The following is a 21,601-nucleotide window of genomic DNA, read 5'->3' on the forward strand; positions in this document are numbered from 1 at the left end:
TTGGGTGAAGACTAGTAAGTGGGGGTTGACTAATTCTAAAAGTCAACATACAAACTCCACATAATTCAGAGGCATTTCTAATACTTGAAAAAAGGCTTTTGGTGATCCCCAGCCCTCCAACGCTACAAACAAAATTTTGACATCTTGCTAGAATTTTTTTGTGTGTCGGTACATCTGAGGTCATTGTTGCCTGTATATCTTCAGAATATTCAGTATCAAGTCCTATTGTGTCCTTTGGGGTAAGACTGAGAAACACCTTGAATATTCTGCAAATGGGCTGCTTTTTGTTAGTATTGTGAACATTTACCTACTGTGAAGTTGTATCTTTACTTGTTTCTACCAGTCATCCATACATTGTCCCATCAGTGATGTTGGATGGTGTGTAAGTCCATAGGAATACCTATTGTGTACCAGTCCTGGCCTAGTGGAGGAGTCAGACAGGTAAGGCTATGCTTTCTGTGGCAGAGGCATAAATGGGGTACCAGGCTAAGATCAGAGAAGGTCTTATAGGGAAGATAATGTCCAAATTGTGATTTGAAAGAACAGTAGTTCTAGTACTCTGGGAAGCCAAGGCAGGTGGATTGCTTGAGCTCATGAGTTTGAGACCAACCTGAGCAAGACTCCTTCTCTACTAAAAATAGAAAAACCAAGGCAAGAAGATTGCTTGAACCCAAGAGTTGGAGGTTGCTGTGAGCTATGGCGCCATGGTACTCTACCCAGGGCAACAGCTTGAAGACTCTGTCTCCAAAAAAAAAAGATTTGAAAGAATAGTTGAATTAAGCAGCAGTAAGTTTGGTAGTGACCGGTAGAATGTAGGGCCAGTACCTGCATAGATGAGGCTGTGAGCATTGCAGCATTGAGAGAGCTAAATGTATTTCCTTCTGGCTGGAGGGAAGGGGGTTGGCAGGGCTGAGTGGAAAGAGATGAAGCCACAGAGGTATGCAGGGGCCAGATTGGGAAATGTTTCCTTGTGCTTGGTTGTGGGAGCTTGGACTTTGTCCTGAAAGCAGTGGAGAGCTTTGAACCCTTTTTTTTTTTTTTTTTTTTTTTTTAGCAGAAGAGTGATAGCTTTAATTTAGGAGATAAGAACTTTGATTTACTTGTCTTTCTTTAGAGAAGAAGCCCCAGTGCTTCCTGTGGCTACCATCATTATGGAACATGTACAGTGGATATGGGTAGTGGGGAAAAAAATTACTTGAGTTAGTTTGGTGTTACTTGGTGCAAATTTGTTTGTCCCTACAGTTAAGGCATTTAAGATTTGTAGTATCACAGAAAGCACAAATCTAGGTATACCATGCCCGAAGGGTCCTGGTCTCAGCTGTTCCTGGTCCTTTTGGAAAGGTTGAGTCCCAGAGACGGCAAAGGACTCAGAAGGGACTTTCTGTAAAGCAATTGGCCAGTTTAGGCATGATCATGCTGAGCAGTCTGTCCCTGGGACTGTGGAAAAAAGATCTGTTTCACTGTGGCTTCAGAGAAAGGAGGATAATGAGCTTTTCACTACTTCTCAGCTCTTTTCACTGGGCTGCATGGGGGCCTGTTCCCAGCCTGCTCTAGGTATCAGGAGAGCTGCCATGGTTTCCATAGACTGGAAATTTGGACAGGACTGGCTTTCTTGCTTTCACTTCTATAATAGGAGAGGATTTAGTGTGCCATTCCAAATCTGCTGGTAAAATCCTGCAAGAGAGGCTTGGTGCCAGTAGCACAGTGGTTACAGCACCAGCCACATGCACCAAGGGTGGTGGGTTCGGACCCAGCCCCCGGCCCACGCCTACTAAAACAACAATGACGGCTTGGCGCCTCTGGTTCAAGCGGCTAAGGCACCAGCCACATACACTTGAGTTGGTGGGTTTGAATCCAGCCGGGGCCCGCCAAACAACAATGACAGCTGCAACCAAAAAATAGCTGGGCATTGTGGTGGGTGTCTGTAGTCCCAGCTACTTGGGAGGCGGAGACAGGAGATTCGCTTGATCCCAGGAGTTGGAGGTTGCTGTGAGCTGTTAGGCCACTGCACTTTACCCAGGGCGACAGCTTAAGGCTCTGTCTCAAAATTAAATCAATCAATAAATAAAACAGTAACAACCACCACCACCACAACAACAAAATAGCCGGGCATTGTGGCAGGCACCTATAGTCCCAGCTACTTGGGAGGCTGAGGCAAGAGAATCACTTGAGCCCCAAGAGTTTGAGGTTCCTGTGAGCTGTGACGCGACAGTACTCTACCCAGTGCTACAAAGTGAGACTCTGTTTAAAAAAAATCCTGCAAGAGAAAAGTCACTGTTGTTCTTCATCTTATGTTGCAAACATTCTAGATAGAAGCCCAGCCCATCTCTACACTGCAGTGGGCCACCTGCAGTTAGCATCAGTTTCTGGCTGTCTCAGGTAGCTAGTAGCCTCCATGGATGTGTAGGGTATTCGTTCTATAAATTTTCCCTACAGGAATAGACATTTTTTTTCTGTCAGGACAACTGCCAACTTGTTGGTTTCCTAGGAGAAGATTGCATTTAGCTACTTAAATCTTTGGCCAAAGCATAGAATAAAACAATTTTTTTCTAAGTAGTAACCATAGAGATTTCTCTTCCATTATGTTTTTAACTCTGTTAGCCTCTGCCAGGCATCCTTCTCTTTTATTTTTGTATTTTTTTTTTGAGACAGAGCCTCAAGCTGTTGCCCTGGGTACAACCTCCAACTCCTGGGCTCAAGCGAGTCTCCTGCCTCCGCCTCCCAAGTAGTTGGGACTATAGGCACCAGCCACAACGCCTGGCTATTTTTTTGTTGTTGTTGTAGCCATCATTGTTGTTTGGCGGGCCTGGGCTGGATTCGAACCCGCCAGCTCAGGTGTATGTGGCTGGCGCCTCACCTGCTTGAGCCACAGGCGCCGAGCTGGCATCCTTCTCTTTTAATATCTTGCTCTGTGCAGGATGATGATTAGGGTTACAATCATGCACCACAAAAATTGACAGCAAATCCCAGTGATGGTCTGTATGTAGAAATCTTATCTCTGAATTTCAAAATGTCCCTCACAGTAAGATGGCCCCTCCCTGCATGCAAAATGCTTTTCCTTCTAAAAGGAACACAGGAAATAACAGTCATTCCTTTCTAAAAGGAATAATAAATATGTACAGTTGCATTCTTTTTTTTTTTTTTTGTAGAGACAGAGTCTCACTGTACCGCCCTTGGGTAGAGTGCCATGGCATCACACGGCTCACAGCAACCTCTAACTCTTGGGCTTATGCGATTCTCTTGCCTCAGCCTCCCGAGCAGCTGGGACTACAGGCGCCCGCCACAACGCCCAGCTATTTTTTTGTTGCAGTTTGGCCGGGGCTGGGTTTGAACCCGCCACCCTCAGCATATGGGGCCGGCGCCCTACTCACTGAGCCACAGGCGCCGCCCCCTACAGTTGCATTCTTCAGGGGCCCTTATGATGAGATTATGGAGAAGGACAATCATGACTGGGTTTGGAAAGGTCAGGACTGTCATCATTCTTCATTGACCTTGAGAACTAAATTTCCAGACCTCATCCTCTGGCTGTAATGGCTTATAAAATCTTTTGTGACTTTCCAGTGGTGGGTTGTGTTTCTGCTACCTAGTTGTATACTCAACTGGTAAACAAATACTGCTTCTAAGCCTGCAAGCATCCAAATCCCATGTGGGCCCTTTTGGAAAGTTTCCGTAAGTGTATTGTTGGGCTTACACCTGGCCAGGAGGGGAGCATTTTTACATTTGTTATCAGTGATATCTTGTGAGTTATAAATGCAAATATCCTGGTCCTGGAGAGGAAATCAGGTGATCTGTCCTCAGGGACCTTTTTGAAACAGTTTGTTTACATTTGACTCTCACAAGTAATTAAGTGCTTCTGGATGCTAAGTTGCTAGTTCCTTGGAAGAGTTTTGTTTTCACCTGGGTTGACTACCTACTTCTGTAGTCTGATGAGCCAGTAAATTTTGTGTCTGTGAGAAACTTGAATTCAGTGCTCAAAGGCCAAGTGGGTAATGCTGCTGCTGTAGATGCAATCCTAAGAACAGTGACTGAAAGTGAGATGCTGATAGACATTAAATGGGAAACAAATTTTTGTATTTGGCCAAGTGGAAAAAAATAATATAAAAAATTTTTGCTCAGAATATTAAATACTGAATTTTTTTTCGGGACCGAGTCTCCTTTGTGGCTCGTGGTAGAGTGCCATGGCATCACAACTCACAGCAACCTCAAACTCTTGGGCTCATTGATCCTCTTGCCTCAGCCTCCCAAGTAGCTGAGACTACAGGCAACTGCCACACGGCCTGGCTATTTTTAGAGACAGGGCCTTGCCCTTGCTCAGGCTGTAAAATACTGAATTTGACTGCCTTTTACTGGATTTCGGTTGTGCTCCTCTGCTGTAGATATAGCTTTACAAACTATTGTGTTACCCCTTGTGTTCCATTTTTCCTGCTTTAGCCTTTGGCTCTGCAGGCGTGGCCTTTGCTGCCCCTGCTGATGAGTGTCATGTGTTCTAACTAGCCTTTGATGAGAGCACCCTTGGGTGTTGAAATAAAATAGGAGCTTGGGGATGGGGTAGTAGTGACTTTGGTCCATCCTTCAAAGTCAGTATGCCTGAGTTTTTTCTTCTTCTTCTTCTTTTTTTTTTTTTTTCTGGTGAGTGGAACTTTGCTGTCTGTCTTTATTAAAGGTCACTGGAAATGATAGGTTCCCTCTGTGAGTTACCAACCCACTTTTTTTGTTTTTGTTTTTGTTTTTTGAGACAGAGTCTCAAGCAGTTGTCCTGGGTAGAGTGTTGTGGCATCACTGCTCACAGCAACCTCAAACTCTTGGTCATAAGCAATCCTCTTGCCTCAGCCTCCCGAGTAGCTGGGACCACAGGTGCCGAGCCTACCAACCCACTTTTTCTCTATCAGTGGCAATAGAAGTAAGAAAATTGGAATTTAAATGCCAGGTCTGATTTGGGGGCAAATCACTATCTTCCCTTCTCTAAGGCTTGCTTCTAATTTGTGAAATTGAATTAATAGAATTATAGAATTTGCTTTGCTTGGTGGTGAGAGTTAAATAAAGTACTTAGTAAAAGTGTCTTTCAAAGGTAGATGTTGGAGCAGAGAGTGCCATTGATCTTAGTGAAGGCATGTTATCCAGCCGTTCAACCACTGACACTGCAGCCTCTATCCAGGTAGGTTCAAACTTCGTAAGGGTCTCTTTTCATTCTGCCCCAGAGGACTAGTGTACTGTTTATTCTAAGACTTGCACTGCTTAGTGTTGTATGAAAAGCAAAAGGGGGAGCTCAGCGCCTGTGGCTCAAGCAGCTAAGGCAACAGCCACATACACCTGAGCTGACGGATTCGAATCCAGCCCGGGCCCACCAAACAACAATGACGGCTGCAACCAAAAAATAGCCGGGTGTTGTGGTGGGTGCCTGTGGTCCCAGCTACTTGGGAGGTGGAGGCAGGAGAATCACTTGAGCCCAGGAGTTGGAGGTTGCTGTGAGCTGTGATGCCACAGCACTCTACCTAAGGCAACAGCTTGAGGCTCTGTCTCAAAAAAAGAAAAGAAAAGCAAAAGGGAAAAACAATACAAAAACACAGAAAATGGGAACCCCATCTCTCCCTGTTTTATTTCCAAGGCAGGGCGCCTCTCCATTCTCTCTGTTCCTATCTATCCCATTTCTTTTTTTTTTTTTTGAGACAGAGTCTTAAGCTGTTGTCCTGGGTAGAGTGCTGTGACATCATACCTCACAGCAACCTCCAGCTCTTGGGCTCAATCAATCCTCTTGCCTCAGTTTTTCTATTTTTAGTAGAGACAGTTTCTCACTCTTGCTCAGGCTGGTCTCTAACTCATGAGCTCAAGCAATCCACCCACCTAGGCCTCCCAAGATGCTAGGATTATGGGCCTGAGCCACCACACCCCACCTATCCCATTACTTTAAAGGTAAAGAGCTTTATGGATTCCCTCTCCCAAGAATGTTTGAACAAGCACTCAAAGCAAAACAATACATTGTCTCACAATAGCAATTTACAAAGTTTCAGAGGCCCTCTACCTAGCCTGGAATACATGTAAATTGCTAAGGCCAGTTTTCTACTGAAGAATCATTTCTTTTGGGTACTTCTTCATAGCTTTAAGATCTCTAGGCATGCTCAAACTTTTTAAACAGGGGGCCAATTCACTGTCCCTCAGACGGTTGGAGGGCCGGTCTATAGTTTAAAAAAAACAAAAAACTATGAACAAATTCCTATGCACACTGCACATACCTTATTTTGAAGTAAAAAAACAAAATGGGAACAGGTACGATCATACCACCTCATGTGGCCCGCGGGCCGCAGTTTGAGGACCCCTGAATTCTAGACCTTGGAAGTCAGCTCTGGTCTGCCACTGCTAGGCCTTCCTTAGGAACCTGGGATTGTACTAAACTGGCCAGGCAGGGTGGAGCCACCTGTCAATCTGCATCCTACCTTATTAGTTCCTGCCATTCTGCTGAATCTTTCTGCTTCCTCCTCTTGAGGTTTAAGGTTCAGTTCTGTCACTTACTAGGTGTGTGGCCTTAGGCAAGTCACTTAACTCCCTAATATGCAGCAAGACTGATGTACCGTCCCCACAGGTTGTGGCAGTGATTAGAGGTGGTAAAGAAGGACCTGGGATATTACCTGTGCCTGTGGCCAATGCTGCTCCTACTGCCACTGTCAAGAAGCACCTAAACCTTAGCTCTCGTTTTGAATATGGATAGTGTCACTTTGGACCCAGATAGACCTAATTAAAATTCTGGCTCTGCTTCATACTAGCTGTGGAACCATGGTAAAGTTAAGTAACCTCTCTCAGTTAATTCCTTTTCATTTGCGAAGTCAAGATATTTCTGTAAAATCCTGTTCCATAGGATCTTTCTTTTTCTTTTAGAGACAGAGTCTGTGTGTCGCCCTCGGTGGAGTGCGATGGTGTCAGCTCACAGCAACCTCCAGCTCTTGGGCTTAGGTGATTCTCTTGCCTCAGCCTCCCGAGTAGCTGGGACTACAGGCGCCTGCCACAATGCCCGGCTATTTTGTTGTTGTTGTTGCAGTTTGGCTGAGGCCGGGTTCGAACCTGCCACCCTCGGTATATAAGGCCAGGGCTCTACTCACTGAGTGAGCCACAGGTGCTGCCCTAAAAGTGCATTTCTAGTGGAGCAAATGCAAAGGCCTTGAGGCTAGAGCATGAATTTTTTGTCTGATGAACAGTAAAGGGCCAATGTGGGGTAGGGAGAGTGGTCGGAGATGAAGTCCGAGGTAACAGGGAGCCAGATCTGGTAAAGACTAGTAGGCAGTGGTGGGTATCACCTTGAAATAGGAAGCTGTGGCAGTGTGCTGAGCCGGGGCTAACTTGGTTTTTAAAGGGCTCACTGGCTTTTCTTGCTATGGGGAACATAAACTCTAGGGGCAATGGTAATGCTGTTAGTACGGAGACTGACCAGGATGCTTTCGGAAATCCCTGTTCAAGGGCTAGTAGTGGTTTGGACCTGGATGGTAGCAACAGGAGTGTTGAAAAGATTCAGGATATGTTTTAGGAGTAGAACCAACAAGATGTGCAGAAATAGAATGTGAAAGAGGTGTCAGTGATTGATGACTCCCAAGTCTTTGGAGCTAGAAGACTGGAGCTGCTGAGATGGGAGTGAGAGTGGAGCAGACGTGAGGGCATGGGCACAATCACACGTTTGGGTTTGGATGTGGTAAGTTGGGTACCTTTTGAAATCCAAGTGGTAATCGGGTCAACAGTGTATGTCTAGAGTGTATCCAAAGGATTCCCTCTTACTGGAAAGACACAGAGAGGTCCTGAAAGCTGAATGGACTTGGGAAGAAAGCAGGGGATGTTTTTCCCCTTACAAACTTTGATCTATGTAACATACCACACCCAAAGCCTTTCATGGTTTTCTGGTAACCCTGGTTTCTTCAAATTCATATCTTATTGGCCCCAGGAATTGTTGCTAATTTTCTGCAGATAAAGTAAATGCAGGTGATTTCTCAGAAGCAGATTAAAAGAAGAGGTGGCATCCTTGTGAAGTACCTTTCTAGATTTGAACTTATTGGTCTAGGACAGTGGTTCTCAACCTTCCTAATGCCTCGACTCTTTAATACAGTTCCTCATGTTGTGGTGACCCCCCCACCATAAAATTATTTTTGTTGCTACTTCATAACTGTAATTTTGCTACTGTTATGAATCATAATGTAAATATCTGATATGCAGGAGACCCCCAAAAGGGTCGTGCCCTCCCCGTGGAACCTTAAGATGACACTGGCCTGTTAACACCTCAAAGGTAACGCAGCGGTTTTCAACCTGTGGGTCGCGACCCCTTTGGGGGTCACCTAAGACCATCGGAAAACACATTTCCGATGGTTTTAGGATAACAGTAGCAAAATTACAGGTATGAAGTAGCAACAAAAATAATTTTATGTATGGGGGTCACCACAACATGAGGAACTGTGTTAAAGGGTCACAGCATTAGGAAGGTTGAGAACCACTGGTCTAAGAGGTATCTTATTTTTTTCTTTTCTTTTTTTTTCTCTGTTCATGCTTTTGTTGTTGTTGTTTTAAGAGAGAGGGTTTTGGCGGCTCCCATAGCTCAGTGAGTAGGACACTGGCCACTACACTGAGGCTGGCGGGTTTGAGTGCGGCCCTGGCCTGCTAAACAACAATGACAAGTGCAACCAAAAATAGCCGGGCATTATGTAGTCCCCGCTACTCTGGAAGCCGAAGCGGGAGAGTCACTTAAGCCCAAGAGTTTGAGGTTGCTTTTAGCTGTGACATTACAGCACTCTACTGAGGGCGACATAGTGAGACTTTGTCTCAAAAAAAAAAAAAGAGAGAGAGAGAGGGTTTGGCTCTGTAGCCCAGGCTGGAATGCAGTAGGCCAATCATAGCTTGCTGCAGCCCAGAACTCCTGGACTCAAGTGATCCTCTCACCCAGCTTTCTGAGTAGCTGGGCCTGTTAACACCTCTTATGTACCTTTTCTTCTCTTGAAATGCATGTCCTGTGAGGCCCTGGAGTTTTCCCTGACTTCTCATGGCAGGATTTCTCAACTCTCTACTTCTCTTTCCGAGATATAGTTCAACCACAAATAACAGCTTCTGTGACTTATTTATCTAACTTTTCAACAGCAAAGGTTGCCTTCCTCACTTATGGGTCTCTACTTTAGAGTAGGCTTGCTATAAATGCTTGTCTCCAACTTGTTTTTGTCACAATGGAGCAAAATAAAAATGACTTTGAGGCACATTAACAAAGCACAGACTTCCTTAGACAAGCAATTTTAGAACTATATCCTGTGTCCTATTTAATTAAAGTGGAATGTTTCCCTGGTTGTGGGAGTACAAAAGAAGGAATGTTTTGTGGGAAATGGAACCCTAATACATACTAACCTGAGTCTGCATTAAAAAGGCAAAACTTAGGCAAGGTGGTGGCTCACATGTGTAATCTTAGCACTCTAGGAGGCCGAGGTGAGTGGATCAGCTTTTGAAGACCAGCCTGAGCAAGACCCCACCTCTAAAAAAAAAATAGCCAGGGAGCAGGGTGGCGCCTGTGGCTCAAAGGAGTAGGGTGCCGGCCCCATATGCCTGAGGTGGCGGGTTCAAACCCAGCCCTGGCCAAAAACCGCAAAAAAAAAAAAAAAAAAGGCCAGGTATTGTGGTGGGCACCTGTAGTCCCAGCTACTAGGGAGGCTGAGGCAAAAGAATCGCTTAAGCCCAAGAGTTTGAGGTTGCTGTGAGCTGTGATGTCACAGTACTCTACAGAGGGCAACATAGTGAGACTGTCTCAAAAAAAAACTGGAGTGCCCAGCTTGCCAGCCAAGACTGGTCTGCACCTCCCGCTGCTCAGGGCACAGAATGGGTAGGAACAACCACTGAGTGATCTTATGCTGTTCTTCCACAAGCTCTTAAACAAGATGGAAATAAGGTTGGAGGAAAATAAACATCAGTTTTTAAAAAAATACTTCTTAGGGAGATGGAAAAAAAATTTTTTTTTTTTTTTTTTTTTGAGACAGTCTCTATAGCCCTAGGTAAAGTACAGTGACATCATAGCTCACAGCAACCTCCGACTCTTGGGCTCAAGCGATTCTTTTTGTTTGTTTATATCCAGAGCCTCAAGCAATTCTTTTGCCTCAGCCTCCCGAGTAGCTGGGACTACAGGCGCCCACCACAACACGCAACTATTTTTTTAGAGATGGTATCTTGTTCTTGCTCAGGCTGGTCTTTTTTTTGGAGACAGAGTCTCAAGCTATCACCTTGGGTTGATTGCGGTGCTGTCATAGCTCACAGCAACCTCCAACTCTTGGCCTCAAGCGATCCTCTTGCTTCAGTTTTTCTATTTGTAGTAGAGATGGGGTCTTGCTTTTTGCTTAGTCTGGTCTTAAACTCGTGAGCTCAAGCAGTCCACCCGCCTTGGCCTCCCATAGTGCTAAGATTACAGGCGTGAGGCACCACACCCAGCCTAAAAAAGGCAAATCTTTTTTTTTTTAGAGACAAAGTCTGACTTTGTCATCCTCGGTAGAGTACCGTGGCATCACAGCTCACAGAAATATCCAACTCCTAGGCTTAAGAGATTCTCTTGCCTCGGCCTCCCAAGTAGCTGGGACTACAGGTGCCCTGCAGAATGCCTGGCTATTTTTTTGTAGCAGTTTGGCCAGGGCCGGGTTCAAACCTGCCACCCTCAGTAGATGGGGTCGGCGCCCTACTCACTGAGCCACAGGTGCTTCCCAAAAAAAGGCAAATCTTTTGTGCAGTACCAATTACTCTGGAGGCTGAGGCAGGAAGATTGCTTAAGTCCAGAAGTTTAAGACCAGCTGGGGCAATGTAGTGTGACCCCTCCCCCATCTTTTTTTTTTTTTTTTTTTTTTTGGAGACAGAGTCTCATTTGGTTACCCTTGGTAGAGTGCCATGGCATCTTAGCTCACAGCAATCTCAAACTCTTGGGTTCAAGTGATCCTCTTGCCTCAGCCTTCCGAGTAGCTGGGACTACAGGTGCCCACCACAACACCTGCCTATTTTTTAGAGACGGGGTTTTGCTCTTGCTCTTGCTCAGGCTGATCTTGAACCTGTGAACTCCAGCAGTCCACCTGCCTCAGCATCCCAAGTGCTGGGGTTATAGGCATGAGCCACCACACCTAGCACTTCCTATCTTTTTTTATTTTTATTTTTATTTTTTGAGACAGTCTTATGTTGCCCTCAGTAGAGTGCTATGGCGTCACAGCTCACAGCAACCTCAAAGTCTTGGGATTATGTGATTCTCTTGCCTCAGCCTCCCAAGTAGCTAGGACTACAGATCCCTGCCACAACTCCTACCTAACCCCTCATCTTTTTTTCCACACACACACACACACACACCCCCCGCCCCAAGACACAGCCTCAAGCTATCACCCTGTGTAAAGTGCCATGGGATCACAGCTCACAGGAACCTCCAACTCCCGGGCTTAAGTGATTCTCTTGCCTCAGCCTCCCAAGTAGCTGGGACTACAGGTGCCACAACGCCCAGCTGTTTTTTGTTGCAGCTGTCATTGTTGTTCAGCTGGCCCAGGCTGGATTCAGACCCACCAGCTCTGGTGTATGTGGCTATTGCCTTAGCCGCTTGAGCTACAGGCACTGAGCCACTGCCCCGCCCCCCACCATTTTTTTTTAATAGGCAAATCAGTAAATGGGCCTGGCTATGTCCTATAGATCTTGTGTCTCAACCTTTGAATTATTTTTGCTTTTTTGACTTATCCCATTATGTGTGGCCAGGAGTTAATTTTTTTTAAAAACCTGGCAGTGATCCTGAAGTATCCCTATAGAATCAAACTTGAGTGATAGGACCATGAGCGCTTCCCTCCCTTGGGTTAACCAGGGGAGGTGGAATAAGCAGGAGCATTAGAGATTACCTTCTCTACCATAGTAGCACACTGTCACGACTGTGCCACTGATCCAAAGAAATAAGGCAGGAATGAAACAGTTAAATCAGCATGCAGGTTGTTTGAAGAAATCTATGGATTACATTCTGGACTTGAAATGGCTAGTGATGCATTTTAAAGGTACAAAGACCTTTTTATCTGACAGTTTTAGGCCAGATTTTGCCATTGTAGATTGGTTCTACCTATGAATTCTTTTGCTTGATACTAAATGAAACTGGAGCCCTCATGAGAGGAGCCAGAATATCATCCAGATTTGCAGTATGGGAAGCATAAGGTACCTTGGTTGGGAATCGGCTCTGTGAAGAGACCCTGACACAGGTGGCTCTGTGACCACCAATGAGATTAGGCCCAGCACTGGCCTGCGGTGGTGGGATTTCAAGGCCAGAATGTCCTGTCTGCTACCCTTTCTCAATATCTTTCTCCTCTTTGCTTTTTTCTAAAATGATGCCTTTGTGTTAATGAGGCTCTGGTTCTGAGAGAAATCCTTGTTGTACTCTCCGTGTTGCTCTCTCTTCACATCTCTACAGGGTCCACTGTAGACTTGTGCTTCCCAACTCAGTGAAGCTAGAGAAGACCAGGTGACCCTGTGGGACATAGCGGTTCACCAGGAGCTCAAAACAGTTATCATTTTTTGAATTTGAGAGGAGAATCAGGAATGTCATCTTCTGAAATGAAAACTAACAGAGAGAAGCAAATTATTTGTGAAAAGTTACTTAAATAGTAGCTTTGTTGCCAATAAAAAGAGTTTTTCCTGATTCAGAGCCCAGTATCTCTCATATCTCCGTTTAGCTTAAGCTTGCTTGACTTCTTAGGTATTGTGTTGATTGTTGTGGTGACCGAAGAGAGGGGTGCTGTGTTGGAGAACAGTTTACTTTTGTCTCTGGAGCTGAGACATGGGACAGGGCTTAGGGCTGGTGGCTCTGGGGAGTGGGCAGCAGCAGGTCAGGCACCAGGAAGGGTGAGACTCCCTTTTCACAGTATAACAGATGAGGATGTTTGGTCACTCTGTCTTTTGTGAGTTTGTCTGGTTTAAATCAGTCCCCCAGGGCTTCCTCACCCCTCGGTGAACTGAAGAGACACAGCTGTAATAGTGCTGTGCTTGCTGTTCTTCACACCAAAGCCCAGAACAGCCTATTTCTCTCCTCAGCCTTTCTCCCTCTCCTCTCACCTTCTCATCTTTCTCTTTCCTTTCTTATCCACCTCTTAATGTTACAGGAGTGAACCTGTTATTGTAATCTGCCCTGCCTTGCAGACACACCACTATCCTCTGGGTTCCCTTTGTAATTTATAACTGTGTAAAAACTATTTTAAGTGACCCCTTCCCTGCTTTCCTCCTTTGGAAAGATGGTATCCCTGTTACGCTCTGAGGCTCCCATCTCCCAGCTGAGGGCTCACACAGGCACATCCATTCCAAGGTTAAGGGCAGCAGCAGCCAATAAAGCTGTACTTCCTCCTCTGATGAGTTAAATTCACAGATGTTGATGTGTGATTTCATTCCTCTTGTGGTTGTGGCCCATAAAGCACCAGCCTTGTTCAGAACCCCCCTCCCTCACCATTCTGGTTCTTCATGATTTCCCGCCTCTCTACTCTTTAATTATTTCTGGCTTTGCTTGTTCTCTCAGATCAGGAAGTGTATACCTCATTTTTGTAGAGGTGTAGTCCCAGTACAAGTGGAACCTTGGTTTGGCAAAAACAGATCTTTTGCTTTGGATATGGACCAGTACAACACATAGTGTCATCTTCTGTAGTCTGCTTTCTGCTGTTTGGCAAAAAAATAAAAAGACTTCATAGGAGGACAGAGAAGGAAGAGTCATAAGAAATCCCTCCCCTGTGATGTGCTTATGCCCTTATGCCTCCAGAGCAGAATCACAGAGTTTATAGCCCTGGAAGTCAGGCTTCTAACACAGGAGCTTGACCTTGGCCAGGGCTTTGTGCATCCTTATAAAAAGAGAAGGTACCCTTGGGTAATGTGATTCCTTATTTCAGGCCCATATCTGAGTGCTGCTTCACACAGCATAAATTCTGAGGCCTGTTTAATTCCATTGAGCTATTGCACCCGTGGAGGAGAACCCACATTCTCCTTGTCCATGTGCCCTATAGGAAAGTTTTGACTTGGTCCAAGCTTTCAGAGCATAAGTCTGAGAGCAGATTGATTGCAAGGCCTTGTCGGAGGAGAAAATGGACTGACTCATGATACCTGGACAGACTCCAGAGCGAGATGCAGTGCCCTCTGCAGCTGCTGGCAGAGCGCACTCTTCTCTTGCTTGGATGGCTCTGAGCATGCTGGTGTCCAGCTGGCCATCTGGAGGTGACCAGGATCTGCTTTCCACCAGAGCTGCTTGAGTTTATGTTCCATTCTATAATCTGATGGAAGAATCCTTCTCCAGCTCTGATAAAGCCTTCACACCTGACATGAAGGAGTTGGGAAGGAGTTTTAGTTTTTGGTGTGCCAGAGAGCAGTGTGGGATCAGGGGAGATGGTGGAGAGATGATCATTGTCTTATGGCTTTTTTTTTTCAAAGACAGAGTCTCACTTTGTGGCCTTCAGTAGAGTGCTGTGGCATCACAGCTCATAGCAACCTCCAGCTCTTGGGCTTAGGCGATTCTCTTGCCTCAGCCTCCTGAGTAGCTAGGACTACAGGCCCCCACCACAACACCCAGCTACTTTTTCTTTTTGTTACAGTTTGGCTGGGGCCGGTTTTGAACCCGCCACCCTCAGTATGTAGGGCTGGCGCCCTGCTCACTGAGCCACAGGCACCGCCCCTGTCTTATGGCTTTTACCAGCATTTACAGGGATATGAGCAATTGTGGGATGGTGTCAGCCTGGAAACCTCAAAAGGCTAGTTCAAAAACTTGCCTTTTTACAGTTTACTTCTTTCTGGCCTTGGGTAAGTTCCTTAACTTCTCTGGGACACACTACCCTCATCTAACAGAGAAGGACCAAAGCTGCTTTGTCTATCAAACAGGGCTAGTGTTAGCAGAAAATGAATGTTTGCAAAGTACATCGATAGCCATAAAGCATTATATTGATGTATGGCATTATTTTTATAACCAGTGGCATTATATTATGTGCCAGCTCTGCTGGTTATGTTCTGGTTTGGGGACAGAGACACATTTACTCAGACGTGGCCCATAATGTTCTCTGCGGGCGCTTTTTTCTACCCAGGCTTCACATACTGGGACGGGGCAGAGTCATCTTCCATAAAGCCCTAGAGAAATAAGCAGTTTGCTCTCCTGATAGGAAACTTGGGAGACCTGTCAAATTTAGCTAACATATTAATATAATATTAGTCCCATTTGCTTCTATGTTTTATTTGGCCCTCACAGTGATAATGAAAGTAAGAGTTTATGTAATGAAGTTTAAAAATTGAGAGCTTTCCCATAAACATCTTGAATTCAGTTTCTTCTGAAGTGGCATATGTAGCCCTAATCAGCCAAGGTTTGGCGGTGGCCTGTCTAGGCAGGTGAGTGCTCTTGCAGCCCCTTCACATCCTTGGGTGTGCCCCCTGCATATGGAGTTTGGCTCTTGCCTCGCCTATGCAGGCATTTAGGTTCAACCCAGTTCAAAGGCATCTGAAATCCTACAGATGTTAAACCTTGAATTTATGATGGAGAAACTTGAATAGGCAGTCTCATTTTCAGGTTGGAGCAAAGTGATCCAGTGTGGAACTTTAAAACAAGAAGTCATTCGTGAAAAGCCTTGAAAAGCTCTTAAAAGGTAATGGGCATTAGATTAATGTGAGACAGTGTTTACTCAGGCAATAACTCTGATATTAATAGATTTAATACAATTCTGACACAAAGTATGCAGTGGGCATAAGATTCTGTGTGAGTGTCTGTGTTTGTCCACAGAAAACATCCAGGTCATTCTCTTACCATTGTACCTTTCCCATATGGTCACTGAATGTTCATTGAGTGCCAGCTGTGTTCCAGGCTTGAGTGAGAGGCTTTTGTTTTGGTGCTTCTTAGCCTCTCGAGAGTCTGACATATTGTAAATATATTTTATTTATTTATTTAGAGACAGTCTCATTTTGTTGCTCTCAGTGGAGTGCTGTGGCATCACAGCTCATAGCAACCTCCAGCTCTTGGGCTTTAAGGCAATTCTCTTGCCTCACCCTCCTGAGTAGCTGGGACTACAGGCACCCGCCACAACTCCCAGCTATTTTTTGTTGCAGTTTGGCCGGAGCCGGGTTTGAACCTACCACCTTCAGTATATGGGGCCAGTGCCCTACTCCCTGAGCCACAGACGCTGCCCTATAAATACATTTTAAACACAAGTCAGCACCAACCTGAATGAGTGTCAGTGGAGACTGGATTTAAATCTAGCTTCATATGACTAATCTATAGTTCATATTGTTTACAAGAGACATGAATTAAGGACATGGGAAGGTGAGAAAAAACACGTTCCAGGAAGTGCTAACCAAAAGGAAGCTGGCCTAGCTTCATCAATATTAAACAGTAGATGCTGTGCCTGCTTCAGCAGTACATACACTAAAATTGAAACAATACTGAGATTAGCATGGCCCCTGTGCAAGGATGACAGGCAAATTCATGAAGTGTCCCATATTTCAAAAATAAATAAGCAATAGATGCTAAGACGAGATAACTTCATAATGACATCTGACTTACAGGAAAAAGTAATTCTTGGCCAGGCACAGGGGCTCACACTTGTAATCCCAGCACTTTGGGAAGCTGAGGAAAGAGGATTGGTTGAGACCAGCCTGAGCAACATAAACCTCATCTCTATAAAACATAGAAAAATTAGTGGAGGGCGGCGCCTGTGGCTCAGCGGGTAGGGCGCCGGTCCCATATGCAGGAGGTTGCGGGTTCAAACCCAGCCCCGGCCAAATTAAAAAAAAAAAAAAAGAAAAATTAGTGGAGTGTGGTGACGCATACCTAAAGTACCATCTACTCAGGAGGCTGAGGCAGGAGGATTGCTTCAACCCAGGTGTTTGAGGTTTCTGTGATCTATGATGACACCACTGCACTCCAGCCTGGGCAACAGTGACACTGTCTCAAAAAGAAAGAAAAATTATTAGTTTTTTCCATATTCAGTAATTCAAACAAATCAGTAAGAATTTACAAGATTTTAACAATGTGGGTAACCAGCTTGAACTGTACCTATCCATTACAGGGTACAGTCCTTTCAGGATATACAGAACATTCCCGGAGTCAGGCCACACGCCAGGCTGTGAGGTGGATCTCAGCACATTTCAAAGCCTTCTTATTATAGCTGTGGTTCTTAATGTTTGTGAGTGATGGACTTCTTTGAAAATCCCATGTCTCTTATACATCATGGTTTCTCAGTCTTGGCCTGTTGACATACGGAGTTGGATAAATCTTTGTGGTGGGGACTGTCCTCTGCATTGAGGATGTTTGGCAGCATCCCTGGGCTCTTCTCACTAGCTGGCAGTAGCATCCATTTTGCCCCAGTAGTAACCATCAAAAATTGTCTTGACATTGCCAAATGTCCCCTGTGGGGCAGAATGGAATCTGGTTGAGAACCACTATTATAGACCTCTCCAAAGAAAAATATAATTTTTCTCCCTTTTGGGGCTGTGCCTGTGGCTCAGTGGGTAAGGCACCGGCCCCATATACCAAGGGTGGTGGGTTCAAACCTGACCCTGGTCAAACTGCAACAAAAAAATAGCTGGGTGTTCTGGCGGGCGCCTGTAGTCCCAGCTACTCAGGAGGCCGAGGCAAAAGAATCACATAAGCCCAGGAGTTGGAGGTTGCTGTGAGCTGTGTGATGCCATGGCACTCTGCCAAGGGTTGACAAAGTGAGACTGTGTCTCTACAAAAAAAAAAAAAAAATTTCTCCCTTTTCCATAGTGGCCAGGTGGCCCTGCCCTCACTGAGAGTGAGTGAGATAACCAAGAAGCTGGGGGTTGGTCTTTGTGCACAGTTTCTCTACAAGCCCTCCCCCAGGGTATGGACACTCACACAGGAAGGTGTGCCACAGAATTCCTGTGCTGAACACTGGGCTTGGGTTGCCATGGGCACTGATGTCCCGCCCGAGACTTGGAGAGGTTAGGCCCAGCATAGTGGGGGTTGAGGGCCAGAACGTGTTGGAAGGTAATTCTGCCTGCTACTCCTTCTCAGCATCTTTCTTCTTTTTGCTTTTTTCTAAAATGGTGGCATTGTGTTAATCAGGACCTGTCAGGCTCTGGTTCTCAGAGAAATCCATGTTGTATCCTCAGAGTTCTTGTCTCTTCTTCAGATTGCCCCACTGTCCACTGGTAGCCTGTGGACTTCAGGTCCACGAACATTGGCTTCTGTTTTACTCTAGGCCTTTTTTTAGGTGTGTTAGTCACAGAGAGCGCAAGTCCTTAACGGTAGAAAATAGATAATAAAATATTTGATGCATGTGACCACAAAGGAATGTAACAGGGAGAGTTTACCCTTGAGGAGCAGAGAAGACTTTACAAAGTAGAGGCATTCATCCGAGCTGGATTGTTTAGGATAAATGCGACTTTGCAGGGGGACAGGACATCGTAGACAGGTGGAACAGCACACTGGGTTCTGGGGATTAGTAATAGTAAAACAAGAACAGAAGGTAAAAGAAGGTATGGGTGAGGCTTACTTAGCAACTTAGATTTGGTTCCATAAGCAGTGGAGTTCTGAGTGGGGAAGTGGCCTAAGATTTATGTTTAGAAAGTTGATTTGAGTGGCTCTATAAAGGACAGGTTGAGGTAAGGAAACTAGTTGGAGACCAGGCAGAGGTTACAACCGTTGCGGTGGCCATGGGGGTAGAAGGGAGATGACCCAGGTGTAGTCCACATCCATTACCTTGAAAAACACAGTCATATCTGTGGCTAGAGAGAGGGCACTGCCATTAGATCTGAAAATAAAGACATAAGTTTTTATTTGAGAGAGATTTTTTCCACTTTTTATATACATTTTTTTCCTCTAGGAAATAGACAGACGGTTGGAAAAAAAACTGAAGATCACACAAAAGGAGAGGTAAGGCTGCTGTCTGGTCTGAGGACTCGTGCTCTCTTCTGTTAAGAGAGCTGGGCAGGCAGTGGTGTTCTCCAGCTGGCCGTTAGGTTTAGCAGATCAGGCTCCTGGGCAGTGGATCCTTCCCTCCAAGTTGGAGACCATGACATGGTGGCTAGGCTTTGGGAGTGAGGCTGGGGTGTTGCACTTGCCTCTTAATCTTATGGGGCCCCTGTATGAGGGAAGTGGGGAGGTGACAGGTTGGAAGACTTGTGTTAGGCCTGACTGTGCCCCCCAGTTGCCCTGAAGTTTGGGGTAGGTTTCTCTAATACGAGGAGTTTGGACAAGCGACTGCTCTAGGCCCCCAGTGACTTGGTGGTTTAGGGTCTTGTGAGGGTATCCTGGAATAAAAGACTAGGAAATTCTTGAAAAGACCTCTAAGGATAGCTTTGTTCCCCACCCAGACAGCAGAGAAAGGTGAGTTTCCAGAGCAGGTGAAAGTTGACTCCAGCTTTTTGTCTTTGGGCTCAGGTAACCTGTTGATTTTCCACAGAGAGAGCGATAGGAAGAAGGGAGGATCTCTTTGGATTTGCGCAAGGTGCCACCTGGACGTTCCCCAGGGAACTCTGGGGTGCTCTGCCAGCCCGCTAGCTTTCCTGGCTCCTTGTCTGTCTGCTCATTTCAGCAACTGCACTAACCCCTGGTTACAAGTCCCCTTTCCATGCCTTCCTGTTCCACCTAGGACTCGTTCCAGTTCATCCTGGCAGCTGCTGAGTCCTATAGTTCTTGTCCCTCCTGACGACTAAGGCTCTGAAAACAGGCCCCTGTGGACCTGTTTGGTTCTTAAGAAAAGCTAGTTGACTGCTCTAAGGAAGGTCCTGGTGGCTAGTTTCAGAGTGGCCATTCCTTACCTGGAGTCCTTTCTTCTCCTGTGGCTTTTGTTTCTTTCCCTTCCTGTGTTGTTTTCCCTCTTTGTTTTTTGTTAATTCCGCTTCTCCTGTGGACACATTGCCTTGATGTGCATGTCCAACAGACTTGGACAATGCCTCTCTTTTGAGCCTTGCCAAGCACTGTTTCTGGGATCATCCTTCACCCCAGCCCCGCCGCTGTCCAACACACCAGAGAGCCCTGGTGAGGGAGGTTTCTCTGCTCAGAAGCTCTTTTGAAGAGGCAATTCAATTGTCTGGTGTGGCTTGTCTCTGAGAGGAACAGGTCACTGTCACCAGAAGGCTGAGGCAGTTTTGTAAATCCTGTCTTGATGCCAGGCAGGGATGGCATTAGCAGGCTCCTTTGTAGTGTCTGACTGGTTTGAGCACATCATACAAGAAGCTGGCTAAGGAGCAAACACTTTGCTAAACCCTAGTCTCACAAGCCGGTCATACTCTGGTCTGTGTAAGAAAGTTGGGAACTTAACTGAAATTATTGGATTCTGGACATGAAAATGTTTTTGCCATAGGGGCCAAATTGTGGTTGATGGCACTGTGATAACTGGGGATAGAAGTCCCAGAATGAATTGGTGTTCCAGCCCCCTCACCAGGGGTTAGTGTAGAGGAGGGGTTCCTGGGGACTGCCAGAGCTGGTGGAAACTTGCTTTTTTGAGAAAACCCTCTTGAGGAGTGGAAGTTTTGCTATCTGGTCAGAGGCCAGAGAGTAATGGATAAGAATTAGTTGGTGGGTGGGGAAGTGATGAGGGTGGTGGTTAGGGGATATGGAGGGGGCCTGTAGTCAGGAGTAGGATTTGTGAAGCTGTGTTTGCTCTTTGTCAGCAGGAAATCCAAATCTCCTCCCAAAGTGCCCATTGTGATTCAGGACGATAGCCTTCCCACGGGGCCCCCTCCACAGATCCGCATCCTCAAGAGGCCCACCAGCAACGGTGTGGTCAGCAGCCCCAACTCCACCAGCAGGCCAGCCCTTCCAGTCAAGTCCCTAGCGCAGCGGGAGGCGGAGTACGCCGAGGCCCGGAAGCGGATCCTGGGCAGTGCCAGCCCCGAGGAGGAGCAGGAGAAACCCATCCTTGACAGGTGAGTGTAGTTGGCAGGGGCTGGCCAGTGACCACTGTTCCAGTCCACCCTGAGGAGGAGGAGCGCAACCTGGCTGCACATAGAAAGTGAGAAGCAAGCAGAATCAAGGCAGGAGCCTGCTGGAGCTACTTCCCTGCCTGAGCCACATCACCTGGGGACCTCCTTGAAAGCCTGGCAGGATACTTGGAGGTAGTGGTTTGCTGGCATGCTGCGTCTGTGGTCTGCAGACACTGGGGGCAGTGTTGCGTAGAGGTTATAGGCATGGACTTGAATCAAAGTCTGCCACTTACCTCTTTTTTTTTTTTTGAGACAGAGTCTTAAGCTATTGTCCTGGGTAGAGTGCCCTGGCGTCATACCTCACAGCAACCTCCAACTCTTGGGGGTCAAGTGATCCTCTTGCCTCAGTTTTTGTTTTGTTTTGTTTTTTCATTTTTATTAAAGATGGGGTTTCGCTTTTGCTCAGGTTGGTCTGAACTCTTGAGCTCAAGCAATCTACCCGCCTTGGCCTCCCAGAGTACTGGATTACAGGCGTGAGCCACCGTACCCAGTCCACTTACCTCCTTTTTTGTTTGTTTGTTTGTTTGTTTGTTTGTGGCAGAGTCTCAAGCTGTTGCCCTGGTAGAATGATATGGCGTCACAGCTCACAGCAACCTCCAACTCTTGGGCTTAAGCGATTCTCTTGCCTCAGCCTCCCAAGTAGCTGGGACTACAGGCACCGCCACAACGCCAGCTATTTTTTTGTTGCAGTTATTTAGCTCAC

The 21,601-nt window shown here is 46.1% G+C and overlaps 1 protein-coding gene and 1 non-coding gene across 10 annotated transcripts in view; both read left to right on the forward strand.

The window, feature by feature from the left end:
* SZRD1 (SUZ RNA binding domain containing 1) overlaps positions 1–21,601 on the forward strand; it is a 29,345-nt gene that overhangs the window by 2,938 nt on the left and 4,806 nt on the right. For 2 of the 9 annotated variants that reach the window (XM_053575097.1, XM_053575099.1), the window contains exons 2-3: positions 18,795–18,844; positions 20,587–20,841. In XM_053575097.1, coding sequence (XP_053431072.1) covers positions 18,795–18,844; positions 20,587–20,841 — 305 coding nt within the window. Of the gene's footprint in view, positions 1–271; positions 442–5,068; positions 5,156–18,794; positions 18,845–20,586; positions 20,842–21,601 lie in introns of those variants that run through there. The other 7 variants (XM_053575094.1, XM_053575093.1, XM_053575095.1 and 4 more) reach the window with 7 other exon arrangements.
* LOC128575656 (U6 spliceosomal RNA) lies at positions 16,349–16,452 on the forward strand. Its single transcript, XR_008377077.1, has one exon. It is a non-coding gene; the product is annotated as a U6 spliceosomal RNA (small nuclear RNA).

The sequence above is a fragment of the Nycticebus coucang genome, chromosome 22 (genome assembly GCF_027406575.1).
Source record: "Nycticebus coucang isolate mNycCou1 chromosome 22, mNycCou1.pri, whole genome shotgun sequence".
NCBI classification, from domain to species: Eukaryota; Metazoa; Chordata; class Mammalia; order Primates; family Lorisidae; genus Nycticebus; species Nycticebus coucang.